The sequence below is a fragment of the Indicator indicator genome, chromosome 10, assembly GCF_027791375.1.
Source record: "Indicator indicator isolate 239-I01 chromosome 10, UM_Iind_1.1, whole genome shotgun sequence".
NCBI lineage: Eukaryota > Metazoa > Chordata > Aves > Piciformes > Indicatoridae > Indicator > Indicator indicator.
Window position 1 is genome coordinate 7,462,631 of NC_072019.1, and position 22,834 is coordinate 7,485,464.

Genomic DNA, 22,834 nt, shown 5'->3' on the forward strand with positions numbered 1-22,834 from the left:
CAACTTCAGTAGATGGGTATCACCATTAAACTTAAGTGCTGATGTGAATATCAACTGCAAAGACAAAGCAATCAACCTCCTACTTACTGCTGGCAGTTCCGTGATGGCAGATGACAGATAAAAGATCATAAGTCACTATTTGAGCTGGACTGTCCTTTGCAAGGAAAGGCTGAAGATCAAGGTCTTCCAAGGGAAAGGATACATGGGTCCCAATTTTTGTGGAAAACATAAGTTCATGTCTAAATCTTTTTAGATGAATACACAGTATCTGTAAGAAGGACAAACAGGTTCACTCAAGAACAACAACATATGCTAACGTTTAATAACTACACTGTGAATGTCATCTTTTCCTTTTGTCATACCTAAACGATCACTTTTCTCTGTCCTGAGGTAAGTATCACAAGCTCTGTGTTCCACAGATTTTTTTTTTTTTTAAACACCAATTTTGGCTCAAGGAGTTAGAAATGAATTTGTAATTACCAAAGATTTATCTTACTGAGAGCATAAAAACCCCCAGTCCTGAACAGTTACTAACACTGATGCAGCAAAGAACAACATACCTTTTCTCTTCCTTGGTGCACCTACTGCACAACTTTGCCACAAGGGATATTTAATTCTTCCTTATTATTGCAGCCATCAACTCATGTTTTGAGGAAGTGCAAGACTGGATTACTTTTAAAACAAACTTACAAGCATTATTTATAGAAAAGATTTCCAGTCTGGCTGTGGTATTTAATTTTATGATCTACAATAAAAATAAGTTCTGCAGGCTGACAGTAAGAACATAGAAAAATCCCCTTCTTCTAACTTTTCATGTATAGGGTTCACTTTCTTACAGAGTGAGCAATTAAATGTTGTTCACAATTCTGAAAACTAGTGCCAACATGAAGATACACTCTCATGGTATAACACAATAAACACAACTTACTCTGTGCAACTCGTTAGCCTTACCACATTCCTAATCATGCAGAAAAAGTGCTTTAAACTACATGCAGTAACAGTACCTCAGGAAATTTTTGCACTTTGCAGAATTTCACTCCATTTCTTAACCTAATACAAAAAACAAACAAACAACAACAAACCAACTAATAATTAGTTCTGAAAAGATTTATTGTGCTCTATCAGCAAAAGTCTAAGCTGAATATTACATTAGTAAATGCAAAATATTTCTTAAATGTGGACTAGACATGGAGTGGCCAAAATGATACAAACAATGATGCTTCAGGGGAAAAGAAAAATCTGTACTACTAAAAAGATTTCAAGCAGCAAATACAGATAATCAAGTTCCACCTAGCTAACAGTTTTTCTCGGCATAAGGGAGAGAACTTTAAGCTTCATGAAAGCTGATTACTCAGCAAAAGAAATCAGCTAAGTTTATTTTTAAGAAACTACCTGATCGTGAGTTATATAACAAGGAATAACACCCCTTTTTCCATAAAAGGCTATGAAAAGTCTTCAGACTGCTTCTGTTTCTTGGTTCTTTAGTATTCCAAGCCACAGGATGTTTATTTAACACCCTGAAGTGACATGCTACATACCAATGAAAAAATGTTAGTAATAAAGTAAAAGCTTTTAACCCTCTATATCAATCACAAACAGTTTAGAAAGGTCTAACACTGTAAGAAACATGAAATTGAAGCATATTTGTTTTGCAGTATGGTACAGTGAGTCAGTGCCTCCCAACTCCTGCACCTTAGTAATACTGAATTTCTCATAGCCAGATAACAAAGTAGTATCAAAAGATTAACAGTACTGTGGCATATCCAATAGAAATAAATGCCTCTTGAATAACAGAACCACTAAAGCACTCAAATAAAGATGAATTAAAACAAACAAAGGTAAAAGCCAACTTACTTTTTACACCTTCCACAGCTGTACATGTTATCACCTACAAATATCAGGCAAAAGAAGACCAGCCATTATTGTCTGTATTCAAAGCTATCCTTCAAATGCTTACAGCTGATATAAAAAAAAAGCTATAAAGAAATTTATCTTTCAGTTGAATTCAATATTTAAGACCTAAGAGTGTTGGCATAGCAACTATGAAGCAGCACAGTATAACCTGAAAACATGATGATATATAATTTTAAAGGAGAAATAATTTACTGAATGCAAATTAAGGTTATGAGAATACATATTAATATAGTGGGATCTCAAATTTTTATGAACCTTCAGCTGATACCATTTTATTAAACCAAATTCATATTTACTTAGCATTTATAGAGCAGTCTTCACAGGCATTTCTTGCCTCAAACATTCAGTTGAGTGAGCAGCTTACCTTTTTGAAATGAATGATCGTCTAAGAGCAAGGAATGACTTGCTCTTACAGTCTTAACAGGTGGCCTTTGCTTAACAGCATGAAGCTAAGAAGATATTAATCATCTTATTGTGGTAGGAGGGGAAAAATAAAACAGAAAAAACATATTCATGTAATTAACCTCTTACCCTTGAGCTCATCTCTGGCGAAAAAGGCAGCAAGACAATCTTGTAAGGTTACAACTGGACCCCAAAACCAGCTAGGAACACATGAGACAACAAACCTGAAACATCATTGACAGAAAAGAAAGAAAACCAACAAATGTTCTGCCAGAAGAGCAGAAACTGGAATTTCTAAATAAGCAAATTAAGAAACCAAGGTAAGTATTATTTACCTTTTGAAATATTCCATAAAAAAAGCTATCCATCCCTGGGGGGCTTCTCCACATGACCCTGCCTTGACTAGAGATGTCTGATGACTTGCAGAATGGAGCTTAGCAAGATCTTCCTTACCTGGAATAGGCAAGGACAGATCCTGGAAGGTCTCCAGGGTTACAGACAGCTAAAGAAGAAAACAAATTAAATAAAACAGAGTTAAGCTTGAAAAGAAACAGAAATTGAATTGAATTCTGTAAAGTTCACCAGTAACTACTAAGACACTACATAGTTGAAACTTCCACTAGATAGCAAATAAATTATAAATAAGGAGATGCAAGAATTAATTTCCTAAAAAAGAGAGAGAAAAAAATAATAAAAACACAAAACCCAACACATTTTAGAGTGAAATTCCACAATATTATCACTGAAGCTTTCATTTTAAGTTGTTATTAATTACTAGGCTTCCTACTAGTCATACAAAGCAGTATGATTTTTGTCTCAGGTTCCTATTATACAATCTAGTTTCAGAAAGCTTCAGCGCATTGTTTTGACAGTATTTTCCTTTGACATTATCTTCACCTGATATAACTGGATCCACTGCAAAAGAGCAGGTCTACATTTTATTCCCATTCTGGATTTAGTGAGCACACAGAATAAAAAAATCAAGCAAACTAAAAATCTTTATTCACTTTTTGAACTTGCTCACTAGATTACCCTGAGGTCTCAGTATTCTTAAATGTAAAACAAAAGAAGCAATAAGGGCAAGCAACAGCATCAGGATTAGGTTTAAACCTTACCTTGAGAACCTTGTTGCCAATGAAAGATTGAATATTTGATATTATTGCTTCAAAACCAAAATGGTCCACTAGACATATCTAGAGAACTGACTTCTTTTCAAAGACCACTTTTGCTGTTCTAAAATAATTCTATGAGTAAATAATAGAGAAGAAAAAATAATCAACTGTTCCTATGTAGCACCACATCTTGCAGTAGATGGCAATTTCAGGAAGCAGTTAATGATTCATATCGCCTCTAAGTGCCTTTGCTTGATTTTTAAAAGACATGAATTTTCTCAGACTCAAACTACCTGGCAAGACTTACAGCAGAATGATTAAACTACCATCTTTTGGTTTTATTTGTAACATTAGGTACCCGAGAACTTACAACAGCAGGGGTTATACATTAGGATATTTAGAACTTTACTGATCATATCGAAGTGAAGCTGAAGAGCAAGCCTCGTTCTTCATCCTTGCTGAGAACCAATTCTCAAAAATGTTGTTTTTCAGCTTTGAGTAAATATCCGGCTCAATGAACACAAGCTAGTCTAAACAAAGAGCTGGTAGTAGCTGCTATTACTGAGTAACCAAGTGCAAAAGGAGGCAATGGGCCACATAATAAAGACACCAGAGAATGACTACTCTTAAAACAGTGAGTATTTCTACTGGGGGGGAAGTTAAAAGCTAGAACTCTCCCTCCTTACTCACCCGATCACAAGTCAAGCACTGTACTGAGCTTATTATAGTCCCATCAAATATATCAGAGATAACACTCCTGTACTTCTTGCGCTTCTTCCTTTTTGGTGACGGTACAGTTGAAACTATAGAACAACAAAAATAAAATGCTGAAAGTAAACTCAAAATACAGTGGATTCCGATTTCCTTCAGCCTTGCACAATATTAGAGGTCACACATTGTTTTTAATTTACTAAGCATTTCTTAGAAATTTTACAACCAGATTACTGCTACTACCAGGCAGTTCATGTAGGTTCCCCAAGCAGTTAAAGGGAAATACCAGAAAAATGTTTCCTCTAGGTAAAACTCAAACTACCAGTCTTGAAGTCTACAGCCTACTGCTAAAAGATTGATCTTGGCAGGAATTCCCCAAGGTCTAAACTTAAAAGGCACTTTTATCTGGTATTTTACACCTTTCCAGGAAATTTTAACCACATTGGGCTGAAAAGCCAACATGCGAGCGTATTGTATCACAGCACCACTGACAGTGGGTTGAAGTAGACTAAATGTACTCCTAGAGTCCAGCATAAGAGGAGCTTATTAAAAAAAACCCTGAAAGTTCATGCCAGTAGTATGCACTCTGACCAAATCCACTACTAATTAGGTAAACACACCACAGCAGCCTCAGGCCCATTAGATGAGTGGAACATTAGGCTAAAATCAAGGTCACAAAAACTTTTCTGTAATCAGTATATTAACAAGAAAGGCAGTGAAATTGCACCATCTTGTATCTAAAGGCAGTAAAACTTTAAACATTCTAGATGCTGTTAAATGCATGACCTCCTGGAAAGTGCCAATACTATGCACCGCAGAGACAGTAACAACCAGAAAACACCTAGCACTTACAAGTTTATCTACAGTACAGGTACACATTGCTCCTTAACAGACTAAACTGCTACCTTAACTGAACTTCTGCTGAAGAACCAATGCGCATTGTCCTTCTGAGGGTACTAACACCTCATACATTTTCCCTCTCTCTAAACTGCTGCAATTAAGAAAGCTGTCCAAAATTACACATTATTCTATCCTCCAAAAGCAGAGGCAAATATTATTCATGTTTCAAAAGAATAAGTTTACAGAAAGGAGTTTTGTCATAAACACCTCTAAGAGCAACACTCCACTGCTATGAAAGACAAGAAACAACAAAATGGAGCCTGTAACATAGGGCAATTCATTACCAGGAAAAAGAAATTAAACAGCTTATACCTTTTTTGTGGACTGGTGCTAGTGAAGAGCATGATGAGAATGATTTTGGAGGACTGTTTGATAAGCGTGTGTTCATCCCTTCATTTGGAAACGGGGTTTGGACTGCAGTTGTATCATTCATGTGGACATCATTGATGTATTCTGCAAAATATTTGCATTATTTCATAAATTCTCCCCCCAAAAAATTCACTGCAGAATGAACAGACACAATGGTCATGCAGCTTATTTTACCACATTATCAGGTCAATGGACATCTAAGAATGAAGCACCATTCCAATTCACATGTATCTTAAGAACTAAATGAAACTCATTTCTGGATCATGTGAAACCTCACTCAGTACAAATCTTTAACTTTTCAAGGGAATTCAAATTGAATTCCTAACACTTAAATTGGAAAAGAAAAAAAATAATTAAAATGTACACTTTTATTACAAGTAAATCAACCTACCCTATTTGACCTATACCTCTCTACTGTATTCTGCAACTCATTCCCTCTCCCATAGATATTCTGGCTAAAGAATTTGACTATTTCAGTGTACTACCTGAGAATCTGCTGTGTATCTGTACTTTGACAGTTCCTTGATTATTTAAAAATTCAGTGACTTCTGAAGCAGTGTTGGTGTCTTTTTCCAAGTCTTCCATAGAATTTGCTCGTTTAAGCTTGTTGCTTGTTATTTTTTCTTTCTGCCAGTCTTTGGATGTGATTGAGTTGTTATCATCATCCTGAATTAACATGGTTGTCTCTGCAGGATCTTCTAAGACAGGTTTGAAAATAGTGTCATTTTCTGTTTTATCACAGGTACCACAGGATTCACAGGTCTGAAAGCCTACATCTGACTGGCTCTTGTCTTCTTCCATACTCTCATCAACACTTATAGGCTGGGCATCTTCGAGTTCTACAACAGGTTCTTTAAGTTCTTCATGAAGCAAATCCATTAGACAACGCAAAAACTCTTGTGCATCCTAGGATTTCAAACAGGTTTCACAACATTATTCCATTAGATCTGGAAGATACTAAAAATCAAATGGGGAAAATACAGAACTAAAACAAAAGCCACAGCTGGCTGTTAAAAAATATTAAGATAAATTCCTCTGTCCCAGGTCTAATGATCCAAAGAAATTTCATTTCTAGACCACATATTCATTTCCTAGATCCATTTCTTACATGTCACAGGTAATTTTACCATACAAGTTTCCTCCAAAACACCTCAATTGCCAAAAGGTTTTTTTTCCATTAACAATACTGCCATAGCTTACAGAAATGATAAATGTAACTCAAGGAACTACCAACAACATGGTCAGATCCCATTGATGGTAACGGAACCTTCTATGGGCAGTATTTTAAAACATTATGCAGCAGCATCCTACTGCCAACTAAGATTTTAATTCTTCTCAAGCCTGGGCAAGATTCCTCAAATACTAGCGTTTCAACAAAGAGCTGTCAAGTATTACTACAAGTCAAATCTATGTTTGGAAACATTTTCAAAGTCATAAAACCTCAAAAAGTCCACACAGCAGCTTGATTCCTGGCAACAGAGAACATCTAATAAAGCAAGTATGGGAGAAAACAACAGCCTCTTCTTGGCAACTACTATTGTTTCTAACTCCCTTTTTGCATTTTGGTTGTTTGTAATAATAACAATTCTTGCTGCTCAATATTCCCTTTCACCATAGCAATTACATATTAAGCTCTCAACTGCTGACTAGAAAATGTTCTTCTTAAAAACTACAACTATCAAATTTGAATTTTGGGATTAAATAACAGAAAAAGAAGCCAAAACCAACACTATAATGCCTATTTGAAATACTTGGGATTTTTTATTTATTTGTGTAAAAAAAAAAAAACTATTAAAATCTTACAATACAGATTAACTGATAAAAACAATTCCATTTTCTCCCTGAAGATTGGATATGGTTGCCCAACCAGCTGTCCAGTTTGTGAGGCTGAGCAATGGGAGAGCATTGGATGTGAAAGACCTGCTTTGTTTTAATTGTTGGCCATGAAACCTATGAAAGGGCCAACTGAAATGTGATCCAGGCAGAACCTAATAATGTTCTCATTAAGTGTTGCACTGCATGGAAAAAGACATTCTCCATGTTAAGTGTTGCAAGAACCAAGTTTCCACTGTTTCTTTTTGGTTATCAAGACTGATTTTCTGCCTCTCCAGAAATTCATGTAGCTCTTAAGAAATTAATGAGCAAATGAAAAAAACCCAAACAACATGGACATTACTATTTAAACATTTACTTTACAGCTAACACACAGCATGTGCATTAAAACATGCTCTAATCCTCCATTCCACAAGTATGGAAACATGCTAATTGAAACAGCAAAATTCCTTTGAATAAAAGCAGATTCCTGGAAGACATTAGTAAGCTTTTCTAATTACAGGGTTTAAGTTTTTCCTCTAGCCCAAAAGCTTTTAATATAGTACTGCAAACTGTATGAAAGCAGTAAGATACTGTATGAAGGATCATCTGAAGAATGCCTTTATTATATAGTAATCCCTGCCTATTTAACAAGTTTTTCAAAGACAGTAAATGAAAACTGAATACTGTGTAATTATTTTTTATTGTACCTGGTAGAATAATATTAAAGAATCTATTATATTATTTTTTACTTTGAACACTTCTGTTGTGTTTTCTGGGACTGCTAAAGTATTAGAAGCATACAAAGGAAAAGTTTTAGATAAGTATTTTAATTTTTGAGGGAAAAAAAAAAAGAGAAAAAGGAGTTATTCTCAGAAGTTGAAAGCCTTTCAAGAATTTGATATAATCAAACATAAAACCTGACAACTGTTGGTGACTTTGTTTCAGATGATCTATATTGAAGTATACAAACTAAAGTTTATGCTGCATTTGCTTTCAAGAAATACAAGAATCATGGCATCTTAAGCATTAGATTTATAAATAAGGAGGTAGCTTCATGGTTTAGAAGGATTTAAAAGACAGACAGAAAGTTTTACCTGCTGAGAGTAGCCTCGAAATGTTGGATTAACAGTTTTAATTCCCTGAAATAAACCAGTAGGAACAACAGAACCAGGCCTAAAGGTAAAAAAGTTTTACATATAAAAATACATTAAAAAAGCAAGCATTTAAGGGGAATTTTCTATCTTTACTGGGATAATAATTCTACCTGCAACTGAACTACACCACAATAATAATCTTAATCAAACTTAATACTGGTTATTGAATTATTAGCTACACCATTTTCTTTTAATCTGTCATCCAACAGAAACAGAGATTGCATCAGGACTGTTAAACTTATGGGAGAATCAGACGACAAATCAGACACACTCTTGGCAATATGCACAATTACTATTTTTTTACCTTCTTATTTATGTTTTGTGTATTTTCTTAGAGATAACAGAAATACCATATTAGGTAAACAAGAGAAATTGATAAAATATGGATATAGAATGACGGACACAAAGATGAATAATTAAACATTTCAGATGTATTTCTGGCAGATATAAACTTATTTTTAAAAGCTTAATGCTACTTGTATAGCGTTTATCAAACATTTCTTGTCAAATCTTATTACAATTTACATCAATTATTTGTGCTATCTTTGGCAGACATGGACAAGAGCAAGTCATAAGGCATGTTTAAATGCTGGAAGTTAGTCTTTCCTTCCTTAATATCTAAGAGTAATTCTCTGATACTTATAAAATAAACATTATAAAACTAGGACAAATTAACGTATCCTTCATGACTTTGCAGTTTAGAATCATTACACTGCCAAAATAATGCAATACCTGCTTTTGTGCCAGAGTTCTGTCATAAGCTTGAGGTAACTCTTGCAAATTGCTGGTTTCTTATCCGTTCGGGCTAAACCTCCACAGTCAAGAAAAAAGTGCGTCAAAGGTGGGCTGAATAAAAGATGAAAGTTAGTAATTATTTTTCAGGTTCTTAAAATACAAAAAGAAATCTGCATTTCATACAAGATTATTAAGAAAAGGGCAATATTATTCAAACTGAACAGTTCCATGCTCTACATCCTTAAATGCCACAACCACACATTTCCTAGTAGGATAGCTTCAGCAGCACAGCAATGATGCTCCTCAATTGTGTTCTGACACTTTTTACAGCACTATAACTGTCTAGTGGGATACAAATTCAAAGCAATTCCTACTACCCACAACAGAAGTACACATGTACTGCTATAGCAACAATCACCATAAGCCTACTCCATAAACAACATCCTAAACAGATACTGATGGAGGCAAGCACACATCTCCACAGTTGTTTCTGAGTGAAGACACATTAAGGTCACCATTTATAATTGTAGCTGTAGTGTTCTTCTCATAGGCTACATGTTATGGTGACACCAAGATGAGAAGACTCTTACCGTGAAAAGCAAAAGCATTTATTGCCTAAGCAACTATGCAAACCACTAAGCACAAGCAAAAGCAAAGCAAGAGCTCAAGCATAAGCCAAAGCCTAGTCTCTGTTAGTCAACTTATATACTTTTCTAATACAGAGCTGTCACATCCCAACTGGCTATCCTTTCACTGACATGGGTCCCAGCAAAGCATACAATAGGTTAATACTGACAAACAAGCTTCTCAACATATCCAGCCAACTTCTGCCTAATCTTTCTCTTCAGTTACAAGGTGTTTACATTCTTTCCAACTCAAAGACAAAAACATAGCCTTCTCAAAAGCTGTTCAAAGGTTTGCTCTCTTCCTACGTCTGCCCCAATCCAACAGTGCCACGTGATATTTATGGAAAAATAGTTAATATTTAAATTATTATATATCCCTTTACTTTATACAGTGTTGCTGCCAACTCAGATACCCTCTCAATTCTCTCCCTTCAACTCCCCTTTTGAAGTCATCATCCCTCATACAGATTACATCTGTTTTTATCCAAGAAAGAAGTTATCCCAGCATACTTGATAAGTTTGGCATTTCTCAGCAGAATAATCTCCTCATAATTAGATGCCTTGTCCACTTCTTTACCTTCTAGAGATTTTCCTCAGTTCTCCTTTCCTTCAAGGATCTCAGTGAGACCTGCTTAGCTCTGTATCCTGTCTTGGATTGCAGCCAAAACCGGCTGAACACAGGAAGCATATATGGTATATGCTCAAGTACTGTCCCTGCCTAGCCATTTCTAGTACAAGAAACTTTGGAGCTGCATAGTGGCTTTATCCATTAAGCTTTTGTAGATTTGTCCTTCATGAACTTGTCTGGTAACATCACAGGATGGTAAGATTTTGTATTCTAGTCATTCCTCAGATGATTTAGCATAGAAAGACCCAGATGCATTGTATGTAAGGATTTAATTTGCCCCATTAGATCTTAACAAGTCTCTTTAATTAGGTCTTGCTCTTACATATTTCTTTTGTAGCAGAAAAACAACCAAACCAAACACACATGCAGCCCAAATTTAATAGCTTTTATCCGATTTTCTTCTAATCTCTAGAACTCCATGTATTTTTATTTAGGATAGTGAGGATTTAGAACAAAACAGGGAAAAGGCTGAATAACCCATATACCATAATACTTCCCCCCCACACCCCAATCAGTGACCACCGTTCATGTGAGAGAGCTTTAAAATATACACATCTTCCATGATACTGCAGCCCTTAAAATCCTTAAGTCTATCTTGAGAAAACAGATGTACAAGTAAATATAAAATTATGTTTACGATATTTTTCCTTACCAGTTGGAAAGAGCTTGTAAAGCTGCATTCATGTAACAAGTGTTTCCAATATTTTTTAATCCTGTTAGACCTGAGAAACAGAATGAATATTCAGCAAGTCTGTTAATCCAAGACATTTTCAGGAAAAAACTTCATAGAAAATATGTGCTGCTTAAAATACTCATATAACACTTCTGATGCCAATTATAAAGCAGAGTTGTGCCTAAAAGAAACATAGGACTCCTACAGGAATACAAATCTAACTAGAAGTAGTAATTATATGTTTTGATTTTGGCTAAAACACTTCAGTCAAGTAGGTTGTATTTTATCTTACAAATTTTTGATGCTTTATGACAGTTGCAGACATGTTTATCAATATTTAAGTTTTACTTGAAGTTCAGTCATTGAAGCTGCATTCATAACTGTTCGTCACATTACCAAAAGCCTCACAAGGAAGATTTTATTCCTGTATCTCAGGTTCATGCCAGTAGTCAGATTATGCTAAACATTAAAAACCTACTCAGCAAGTGATTGTCCCAGAATCAGAATTATAATTACCTATGATCAGTCTTTTTCTATGCAAATTACATTGCCTTATTTTTATACACAGACCACTCAGTTTACATTTCCCAACAAATTCATTTTCAAGCCCAGAATGTTTACTTTCTTTACTAATATCCACATATAATTTTTCCACACACATTAGAGTTACAATTAACTTATATACCTTCAGTGACTATGGAGCCTTGAAAAATGCTTGCTAAATGAGGAAAGGTCATAATTGTCATACAATCTCAATGTAAAGAAATTTCTTTTGTATTAAAAAAAAATAATATTTATAGACAAAAAAATCAATATGAAAGACTGGAAAACTTAAAATACTCAGCAATGAAGATTGTTAGCTCTAAGCAATCCTTAAAGTGTAAAAACTACTCCAATCATATCAGTCTGTGACAGAAAAATAAGACTTGAGAAAGTCCTTTTACATCTAAAAAAAGTGTTTGGTTACTTCAGTTGAATTTTCTAATACTGAGAACTTAACATTTTTAAGTTTATTCTGTCTGAATGGAAATAAAGTTCTGCTTCCCACATCTAACTGTGCAGCCTACCCTTCTAGTTTCTGCTACACATGGGATGGTCATTGTTACTGAAACTGGAAAGTAAGAAAAGTCCCATGATTTTTAATTTAATCTAATTTTTTAACAGCAGAAGATAGATCAGGAAGATACTCTCACTGCAATTTTTTCAGCCTGCAGTGCTGCAAATTAATTTTTTGAACAGATTTTTCTTGCTAATATAAATTCTAATGTTTGCCTCATCAAAAGCATTTCCAAATAAATTTTAAGAACAGTTATAATGGAGCTAAACAGTATTTTTTCCATTAAATTTGAGACGTATTAAATACAGTCACATCAGTATTACTGGGAACTTGAATGTAATTCTACTTGTATATCACTTCTATATAAGTTACATTCCTCAAAATAATAGGACAAGACGACAAACGCACACATTGGTAGGAGAAACTAACTGGGAACAAAACACGCAGTTTAATCAGTTATGGGCAGATGGCAAATTAGTGGAGTTGTGACATATCTAGGAAGACTATGCCAGACAACAGAAGGGACAAAGCAGGGGTTTTGGCCAATGCCAGCAGACTTAGGAGAAGGAAAGCTCGTAGTAGAGGAGTAAAGGAAAAGTGAAATACATAAATTAAAGTATTTTATCATTACTGATGGAAAACAAACTGCCTTGACCTATGTGGTAGCATCTTAAAAACATTAACTTGACCATCTGCTGGTTAGATTTTTCTGAGAAAATGGCAGAAATATTTTATTTACTAACAAATACATATATCCTTTTTAAAATGACCACTATCAGCTTGACACTTTTAAGAAACAATAATTATGTTGCCTTATGAAATGAGAATTAAAGCCTCATGGTTTGAGGTTTCATTCATTCTCATTTGCATCTTTACAATATCTTAATATTAGGGTGGAGTAATCTTTTGTACCAGCAAGTTTGGCAGTGCATGAAGTCTATTACTGAAAAAATGAGAAAACAAAAACTCCCCAAAACCATACTGAGATACTACAGGCTCAGAAACAGGTTTCTCAAATTGTAGGAAAACATTCAAATGAGCAATTTTTAGGACAGGAGAAACCATTAGAACAGATTTTTATTAAAAAAAAAAAAATACTTTCAGCAGAGCGGCTAGAGCATCAGCTACACTAAACATTATTCCAATATGGTTTGATTTTTTTATTGCTGCTTGAGTAGGTGTATATTTGCCACCAGAGCCTCTGCAAGTAAAGATTGCTGCAATAAAGGTGAAACTAAACAGAACAGGAAACAGTTACACCTAGAAGAGAACTAGTATATAGCTGGAGAACAAGCTTGGAGACACACACACACAGTAAAGAGCAGTAATACTTTTGCTTTTATTACCTCTAGTCTTTAACTCATCTTCTTCCACTTCTATATCTAAGTCATCAAATACAGCTGCCAGTGGAATCTTCAGTGTGGGATTACTAGGTATTTTAAAATCCTTAAGGAGAGGGGAAAAAAAGATAATATGCATATTTACTTGAGTTTACTGATTTTCCCTTTAGTTAAGCTCATGTATAATTTCACCAACAAATCTACTAACTGAAAACTACAGTCATGCATTCTGAAATCTCACTGCACAAAATCAGAATAGGATTCCACAGACACCCTGATGAAGTTTACTAAGAAAACCCCAGTATTTTTATTTTCAGATGAGTAGTGACAACATTGCATGATTTTATGTCAACAAAACCAGAGCAAGTTAGAGTATTTCCTTCCCTTGGAAAACAAACAGTAAGCCAGCTCTGAAAAGCTAACACAGTAGTCATCACATAACAGTTAGTGTCTATGGTTTTGACATGCCACCAGATGGCTCACTACATTTAACAAACTGAATTGTTGGAAGCAAAACCTACAGAAAGAAACAAAGTATTAGGCAGTTATAGCATGACAAGGTCTGATTAAAATCTAGGACAGACTTTCTAAGTTCTACTGATTTGTCTGTATATTTCCTTGGAAGACTAAAACAAGGTAAGTATTATAGAACAGAGGATCAGAAGTCTGGACCCAGCTTGAGTTAGAACAGCTTGGCAGTTTGATGAAGTCTTGTCTTCCAAGCCATAATCATAAAACACAGTACCATCTTAAGGCTGTGTTTTATCTACTATAAACTTCCCAGATACTAATCATATTTCACTATTTGGAATATTGATACTTTTTGGTAATCCTAACTGCCAGAGAACACCAATAGAATGATAGCTTTGGGTTGAAAGGAACCTTGAAGACCATCTAGTTTGACCTCCTCTGCCTTAGGCAGGGACACCTTTCATGAGATCAGGATGCTCAGTGCCTCATCACCCACACAAATTTTTTCCTTATACCTAACCTAAATCTACCCTTTATCATTTAAAGCCATTACCCCTTGTCCTATCACTACATACTCTTGCCCCTCTTCTGCTTTCCTGTAGGCTCCCTTTAAGTACAGGAAAGCTGCTCTAAGGTCTTCAGGCTGAACACTCACAGCTCTCTCAGCCTGTCTTCACAGGAGAGATGCTCCAGTCCTCTGATCATCTCTGCAATAACACTGTCCTGATTTCAAGTTTGATACATACTCCAAAATACACACATATATAGACTATACACAGGTTACTACTGCCTTCTCAGTAAAGTACTGCATAGTAGTCCAATCCTTAACTATTCAGAGTGTTTATGTATACGCCAGTCCAGTGGAAAAAATTTCCCCCATGCAAACCCATATACAAAAATCAAGACTGTTTCAGGCATTTATCAAAACTGGAAACTAGACTAGTTTAAACCTCAGAAGCTAAGTTACAGGAATCCCCTTAAGTGTCTTATACTACTAGCTAAATAAGGTTAACAATTAGCATACTTTTCTGTAGAAGTACTGTGCTTGTATGAATGGATGTCTATCTCAGGCAAGTATCAATAAACACTTAAGAAAGCATTCTGCCACTCCCTGAAAGTTAGACAGCACTGACTGTAATTACTTTTGTAAATAACATTTTCAAGAACTGACAGAATGCTGAAGTACAGGTGAACTACTCCAATCTTGTAACCTTAAATTTAAATGTGGGCTTTGTAATCTACAATAAACTGTAAGGTACAGAAAAACAGCTAAGATGAAAAAAAAGCATTCTTAGGAAGCATGCATTAGAGACAGAACAAAGAAGGTAGTCACTGTCTTTAAGAAATTTTATAGAGAGAAATTAATTGAAAGTTCAGCCACAAGAAAGGAGGAAAAAGACTCTCATTTGACAGAAGACACAACGTTTACTGCAAAGCCACAGTTATCTTTGCATCACTGGGCTAAGAAATACCTGCACACTGTTTTCTTGTGCTTGGTGAGACAGTCTTGCATTTGGTAGTGGAGAATGAGATCCTAATTTTCTATCCAGGAATACTTCCTTACTACAGGCATAACACCAAACACGGAGTGTAGTAAGGTTGACAGTTAGACAGTGTTTTGTCTCCTAAAACAGAATAAAACAAACCAAAACTGTGATTCAAAAAATTGGAATAAATAAATACTGTTACATGCAAGCGAGGACAGAACTATTAAAATTCTGGATCTTTCTACAATGAAATAAATATGTATGTTAGAATACTCAAAATTCAATTACTGAAATTTTAGCACTAACTATTCAATGCTCATTTTTAGTACAAGTCACTCAAGCCATTGTCATAACTGACATGCCTCTATGTAATTACAAAAAGAAGAAGAAAGCCTGTTGACAGAGGTGTTGCAATGCACAGCAAACAAATTTTCCAGGAGTCTGCCAGCTGCCTTCTCTACAGGAAGGGTAGTGTTTATTTCTACTGGTTTGCTGTAAGAAATTCAAGCTATTTAACAATCAATCAGAAGAGTAAAGTAAGATCTTCCCTTTAGTTACAGCAAGCAATACTCAAACCAAACATTCTAGAGTCAGTTATTTTGTTAGCAGCTTCATACTGTGACACAATGTAAAAATTGAGAGATGAATAATATTTTTACTGGTCTAATCTTCACCTTTCTTTCTTAACATTTTTTCTTACTCCAAGATTGTGTATAGAGTTGCCATTATCCTCTAGATATTCCTACCAATCCTTCCTGTGTATGTCAGCCATGTTTATAGGCAATGAGGGATTTGCTAGAAATTAGGAAAATACTACAACCACTGCAGGATGCCCAAATTCTTACTCCCCTCATATAATAAGGTCTTGTAAAATAACAACATTCATAAACTGTGGACTACAATTTCATTACATAGTCCTCCCCCCTACTAAAAAAATATCAGATTGTGCAAATATCTCATAACATTTTAATCATGAGAATCTTTGATTCTGCAGCTTCAGCTGCATAAATAATGACAAGTTTTCAGAGCAACAGATTATTAATTTTGTTGAAGAGGACACTGTGACTATCACTGTTTGCAGCACAGGGAGCCTTGCTGGGGGAAACTGGAGTAAGCAGAAATAAATCTTGATTCATGTCAACGTCTTTTCACTCATTTTAGCAAGTTCACTGAGATTTTTACTGGGAGGAAAGAGAAATTAATAAAAAAAAATCCACAAGAGGTCTTATTTAATTTTAACTTTTGAACAGTAACACAAAAATCAAAACAAGGATGTTACTTACAGCAATTAAACTATCCATTCCATTTTTATCTGGCAAGTACCTAACGCTACTAAAACAGCATGTGAAGCAGAAATAAACTACTGTAGAAAGCCAAGGGGTACAAAATTGTAGGCAAGAAATTCAGGGACCATCTGTTCCTCAATTGCTCTACAATCAGCTCATTTATGTGTCTATTGTAAATGCTTTAGAATGGTGATTCAGCTTGAACAGCTGGCAAAAAAAATTATATAGATTTATATTAATGCAGTATTAATATGCATTCCTCTCAAGAGTGCTGGTAAAAATCAGTCATAAAGTCTTTCCTATGCAAAGCTCTTGTATATGCTATTTGTTAATTTTCATATTCACCAGGGTTTTTCTTAAGTATGTTTAGGGACCAAAATTACTCATCACAGAACCGCAGTGTATTTTCTGATAGACAAAGTGTAAATTGGTGTAAATTTCATCAGAAAGTCAGGGATTCTGAAATGATGTGTCAATAAAAACTCTTTGCCCCCAGTATATTTCTTAAGAGAGAACGATGCACCTCATTCTTGGCAAGTGTTCCAATTGCACATGTATGTGTGTAGAACAGACAGTGAGTTTAAGACCCAAACAGATGCCCTCAAGCTGTTCAACCTTGCCAGAACCTGGCATGCTGTGAAACATTAGTGCACACACTCCACTGGTCCTACCAATCTAGATCCAAAAATCAGGACACAGCAGGAAAGCCTATGCTCAGCTCAGTCTACAGGTTCTTCATCTGTAGCCACCAGAACAGGGAGCACAACACAAAAACAAAGCACCTGTCTGGTAGTTTATACTTGCTATCTTAGACCTGCTCAGCTCTTGTGCTTATTAGATAAGAGGAGGAAAGCTGACTTATCAGGCAGCCACAATCCTAAAAAGCTAAGACTGAAGTAGTGAAGCACTACATACAAGATGAAGTGCTCAAGAAATTGTTTGTCCATGCAGCTTCAAAATCATCAGTACCCGTTCTCTTAGTATTCATCATATTCTTAAGTAGCACAGTAGTGCCAGAGTTACAGAAAAAATTACACAGCTGCATAAACTCCTAAACTGCATAGGTGCTCCTAAATTACTAAGACCTGCTTCTCTAGATGAAAAACTAATCACAGCTAATCAAACCTTCAGTTATGCTAACACAAGCTACTGACTTCACTAAAATGAGTCAAAAACGTTCTCCAACTGTCCTTGGTGCGTCAAGTAACTGTGTTACTAGGAAACAGACATACCTGGGAATGGGTGGTACTGTGATCAACATGAGATTCACCACAGCCAACATAGGTACATCTGTCCTGTTCAGCAAGACATGAAGAAACATACAGAATTAAAACGTGGTGTCAAACAGGTTTAAAGAATATCACTATACTGCGAGTCCCTTTAAAATTCACTCAGATTTCAAGCTTGCAGAGTCCTATACAACAGACATGCACAGTAAGCATTAAATATCACCTAAAGCAAAGAAGAATGCTCTATCTAAACTCCTATCACTGGTGGGCAGTGTTAGACATTTAATGTGTTTGCAAGACAATTTTTGACCATCATTTATTCACATTACAATAGATAAGTTTGTTGCCTTTTTTTTTTCCACAATGAATGATTTGGTAGAGATTGTTACAGAAAACATTAAGTTAGCACAGTGTCTAAAACAGAGAGTATCAACAGCCTCAAAACATGACACATTTATACAAAAATACTTTGTATGCCCATATCTGTAAGTGCCTATTTATCAGTGTATTAATTCACAATTAGTTTTTCCACCTTCAAAAAAGAGGTTCCAGCACTACATGGATAAGTACTTAGTACATTCTAGTTACAACATGCAAAATAATTGTTGATTTTAATTGTGCTAATTGAAAAACATACTTGTCTGAGCACAGAATGTTGCAGCTGCCAATCTTCAAGTAATTGCCATTAATTCCTCATTTGCATGAGTTAATCACATAAGAAGGCACAGCACGTTATCTGCATAACTCCCTAAGCATGTTAATTTATGCAATCATACAATAGCAGCTGGACACAGACAATCTTCTATATTAATCACAGATACCTGTTAAGTTACAGATAGTTAACGTGCTGGGATCTCACCATTTTTTTCTACAGAAAAAGGTGAAGGCAAGGTGCCAGTTCATCCAAGAGGAGATACAGCACAGCATGATGCTAAGTGTCCTACTGCAGTTACAAAACTCTGCTATGGAAATGTTGGTATTAAATTGATTTTTTTCATTTAAAGAGCTCCAAGTGAGAAATAAAATACATGATTTCAGTTTCACAGCACTTACCCACCTGCCAGGTTGATACATCCCTAAACACCTCTTCCTGCTCCCAAGGGAGTTTTATATGTAACTAAACATAAAGCCGTCTAACAAAGAGACATTAAACACTCTCTTTCCTCCTACATATCTTATTAACGGAGCAAAATAATCTGATCTCTTACTTGGTACCATAATCCATTTAAAAGGAAACAGATTAAGGTGATTTTTAAAAATACTCATACATACACCTAAAGGCTGGCATCTTCCCGACAGGACTCAGACAGAAGTTGTCGAGAAAGAAAGTCAAGCCTACAGAACAAAATTTCAATCTGTGCAAACACCTGTACGTCTGAGGAACTTGGGAGACACTTTAAAAACTAAACTAGCTACATACTTCGCTGTTAGTGTCATGCATCAACCAGAACCAATATTTCAGAGTCTTTTTTTTTTTTAAATACATTGAAAATTTTTTTTGTAGACATCAAGAAAAGTAAGGCAAAAGCATATTTAAGCAAGAACTACACCCAGGGTAAAGACTGTATGAAATATGTACAAAATCTGAAGAATGTTTATATAAGCTTCTACAAGTTTCAAAATAAGTTTTATTCTTAATCAAAAGAAAGGAAATAAAAGAGAATGCATTTTTATACTGTAAAAAAATTAGTATTTGCTGCTGGATGTTATTACTACAGATGCTAAGAGAGACTTCTAAGAGCAAAAATTATCCTAACTCAAGAATAAACCTTAATATGCTGGTTTCTTATTAAAAAGATTTGAACACAATACTCTTAAATTACAAGAAACATGTACCTGATGGAGGGTAAATAATTCTAAAAATAGAAACCTGCACAAAAGGATTTGCTTTTAAATAACTTAAAGAACTTCATTACAGCTGTTTCTTCAACAAACTAAAAAATACTACCAGCTTTATCTACACATCACTAGAGAAGACCCTATTACAGGCAAAACAACTTACCTCTAAGCATGCCCAAAGGTTGGGTCCTCTGACTTTACAGTCCTGACAAGTGCCCTATTAAAATTAAACATACAAGCAAAGGTCTTAATTTCATTTACTTTCACCAGAAATCCACAACTTCAGTATGAAGAACATACTGTAAAGCTCAGTATCAGCATAATAATTTTAAGACAAAAAACCCACCTTGGATCTCTCTAACCCAAAATCTATTTTTCCAAATAAAACATCAAAATATATTATACCACATAACTATGTATGTCCTCAAAAGTGGCCTTTTCTAAGAATTTAACATAAAAAGACATGAAAGTGATAGAACTTATAACAACTTTATACCCCTATTTGCAGATAGTCAACACTGCCTGAAAGTTTTACAACCAAAGAGATGCAACATTAGAGAAACACCACACCCACCCCTCAGCAGCACCATGGACAGAAAAGGTTTGGCTTTTCACCATCACCCAGCTGCTAAAACAGGTTACAACGTCTTTCTTAGTTCCACTTATCAGTACTAGCTGGAAACTAAGAGTTCAATTAGGAGCAGTTTCTCAGAACTATGGCTCCTGCATCCAAACCTGAACTGTTATTCAAGAAAAAAAATTAAGTGTAAGTTTTTTTGTTTCCGTTCCTTCTTCAAGTTGTCTGTTACACTATATTACATTAACACTTTAAATAACTAACTGCTACAATGGCAGTATCTGAAAACGAAGTTCAGCTTAGTGTTATGCTACTTCCTCACAATTTCCATTAAAACATCATTTGCTTTGGAAAACACTGCTACTCTTCAAGCATTAAATACTGAAAAAAGTTTTTCAGTTTTAGCAAGTCCACAGTTATTCCCATACTTTGTTTAAGCTTTGCTATTCTGGCACAGAAGATTCTGCCCATGTTTAATATTTAAATGCATCTTAAAACTAATAATACATGACAAAGTAAAATAAGTGATCCGAGTTAACAGTGAAAGGAAGAAAGTGTGCTGCTACAACTCACATGAGATTTCTGTATCAGTTCCTCTTTTGTTATCTCACCAACTGACTCCAAGTGTGGGCAATTGCTGCTGGGTGATGACATTTCAGAAGCTGTATATTCTGAGATCCTGTAGCCAGGATTTTCAAGACCAGGGAATCACTTGTTAACAGAAATAAGAACGAGTAAAACATAATTCCTTACAGGAGGCGCAATATCCGATATCTAATAAGGAACATTTATAACACTTTAAAAGAATGTGCCTTTTTGAAGGAAATTACTATAACCAACTTTATTAGCAGAACGAGAATCCAGTAGTCCAAATTAAATTACTTCTAAAATAAAATCCTCAGACTTTTAGGGCATAAACTAACAGAATCCTTAATGGAGCAAAGCTGGTTTGGATTATTTAACTTTCTGACCTCTACCATGGCACCCCAAGAACATAAAAACAATAGTTTTCAAGTCCACCCAGAACTGATGGTGGCTCTGACTGTATATTCTGGAAAGTGCTTAAGTGTGCTGAAGTTGTATAGGCTAAAATCCAAGAGCATATGACTTTCTCAGTAAAGGAGAAGGAAACCAATCTCTTTTTGGTGTTGTGCAGTAATAAGACAAGGAACAACAGGTTCAAGCTTGAACGTGGAAGATTTCACCTCAACATGAGATGCTTCTTTACAGTGAGGCTGATGGAGCACTGGAACAGGCTGCCCTGTGACACTGTGGAGTCTCCTTCTCTGGACACATTCAAAACCCATCTGGATGCATTCCTGTGTAGACTACCTTAGGTGATCCTGCTTTGGCAGGGGAGTTGGACTTGATGAATTCCAGAGGTCCCTTCCAACCTCTAATGTACTGTGATACTTTCAAAGACACACTCTAGATTTGGGCACCCCATACATCAAAAGCAAACTGAAACTTGTCACTCACATATAGTAGTGTAGTGTTCAGTAGAAGTGAATGTGCTGCTCTCTTGAGTTCTCTCTGTCCATCCAAGGTCTCTGATGCAGACACAGGAAACTTATCAGAAACAAAGAATGCTAATACAATATTATTATTTTGATGGTTGCACAGAAAGCTACGTTGTTTCACAGAAGAAAAATTTAAAAAAAATTAAATCAGCATTCTTTTTCTGTATATACTCCGACTCACGTAGATAAGAACCACTCAAGCTCTCTGTCTTGTTGCTTAATTACTATTGACATGTCAGCCTCTATAAAAGTCCAAGGAAAACTTAATCTTTCTTAACCCATTTATCATCTGTCCAATCTAGCATTCATTGATCAAGACTTGCAACTCAGTCTTAACTCAGTGATAACCACCCCTTGATCTGTTTGCAGCTTTTAGCACTATTATCAACATCTCTTTCCTCTTACCCTGTTTGCTTTGGCAGCTTTAGGTTTGCTCTTCCTGCTACATGACCAATCACTCCTTTGAGTATTAAGTAGCCTAGGGCTTTGACAGCATGGGGGAAAACACTTGCCTAGCAGGCATCTCAGAAACACTTTCTAGTAGACTTATGATCTGTGATCTTCAAATCCCTTTGAATCATATTTAATTTTAGTACCCTTAGGTTATTTAAGGAGGTTTTTTTACATATGTGTGTGTGTAAATAGTCTTGTCCTATTCCTACAAACATTCTTATACAAATAATACTATTAAAACATTGTATATGATTTGTACAGGAATAATATAGAGTACTTGATGTAATTTATATATAAACACTGCATGCATGTACTTTATGTAATTTATGTATAAACACTGCAACATATACACTTAAGTATTTTACTTATATATATGGAATACTCAGGATATTTATTATATACACATGTTACTTCAGTAATGTGTGTGTATCTTTCAGTCTTTGAATGTCATGTTAACAGCTGTTCAATAAAACATTTAAGAATTTATCTCACAAATCTGCAAATACTAGAGTAAATTAGTAATTTGGGATTTTTTT

The 22,834-nt window shown here is 35.2% G+C and overlaps 1 protein-coding gene across 10 annotated transcripts in view; it reads right to left on the reverse strand.

The window, feature by feature from the left end:
- USP33 (ubiquitin specific peptidase 33) overlaps nt 1-22,834 on the reverse strand; it is a 35,539-nt gene extending 12,705 nt beyond the window's left edge. For 3 of the 10 annotated variants that reach the window (XM_054384332.1, XM_054384329.1, XM_054384331.1), the window contains exons 1-17: nt 22,821-22,834; nt 20,899-20,983; nt 19,912-19,965; nt 17,913-17,975; nt 15,380-15,532; nt 13,443-13,542; nt 11,019-11,088; nt 9,110-9,223; nt 8,318-8,396; nt 5,894-6,314; nt 5,352-5,492; nt 4,119-4,231; nt 2,652-2,818; nt 2,446-2,540; nt 1,855-1,888; nt 1,005-1,050; nt 88-268 (exon numbers count right to left, since the gene is read on the reverse strand). In XM_054384332.1, the coding sequence (XP_054240307.1) occupies nt 88-268; nt 1,005-1,050; nt 1,855-1,888; nt 2,446-2,540; nt 2,652-2,818; nt 4,119-4,231; nt 5,352-5,492; nt 5,894-6,314; nt 8,318-8,396; nt 9,110-9,223; nt 11,019-11,088; nt 13,443-13,542; nt 15,380-15,532; nt 17,913-17,975; nt 19,912-19,965; nt 20,899-20,979 (1,912 nt within the window). In that variant the 5' untranslated portion in view covers nt 20,980-20,983; nt 22,821-22,834. Of the gene's footprint in view, nt 1-87; nt 269-1,004; nt 1,051-1,854; nt 1,889-2,445; nt 2,541-2,651; nt 2,819-4,118; nt 4,232-5,351; nt 5,493-5,893; nt 6,315-8,317; nt 8,397-9,109; nt 9,224-11,018; nt 11,089-13,442; nt 13,543-15,379; nt 15,533-17,912; nt 17,976-19,911; nt 19,966-20,898; nt 20,996-22,820 lie in introns of those variants that run through there. The other 7 variants (XM_054384328.1, XM_054384324.1, XM_054384327.1 and 4 more) reach the window with 3 other exon arrangements.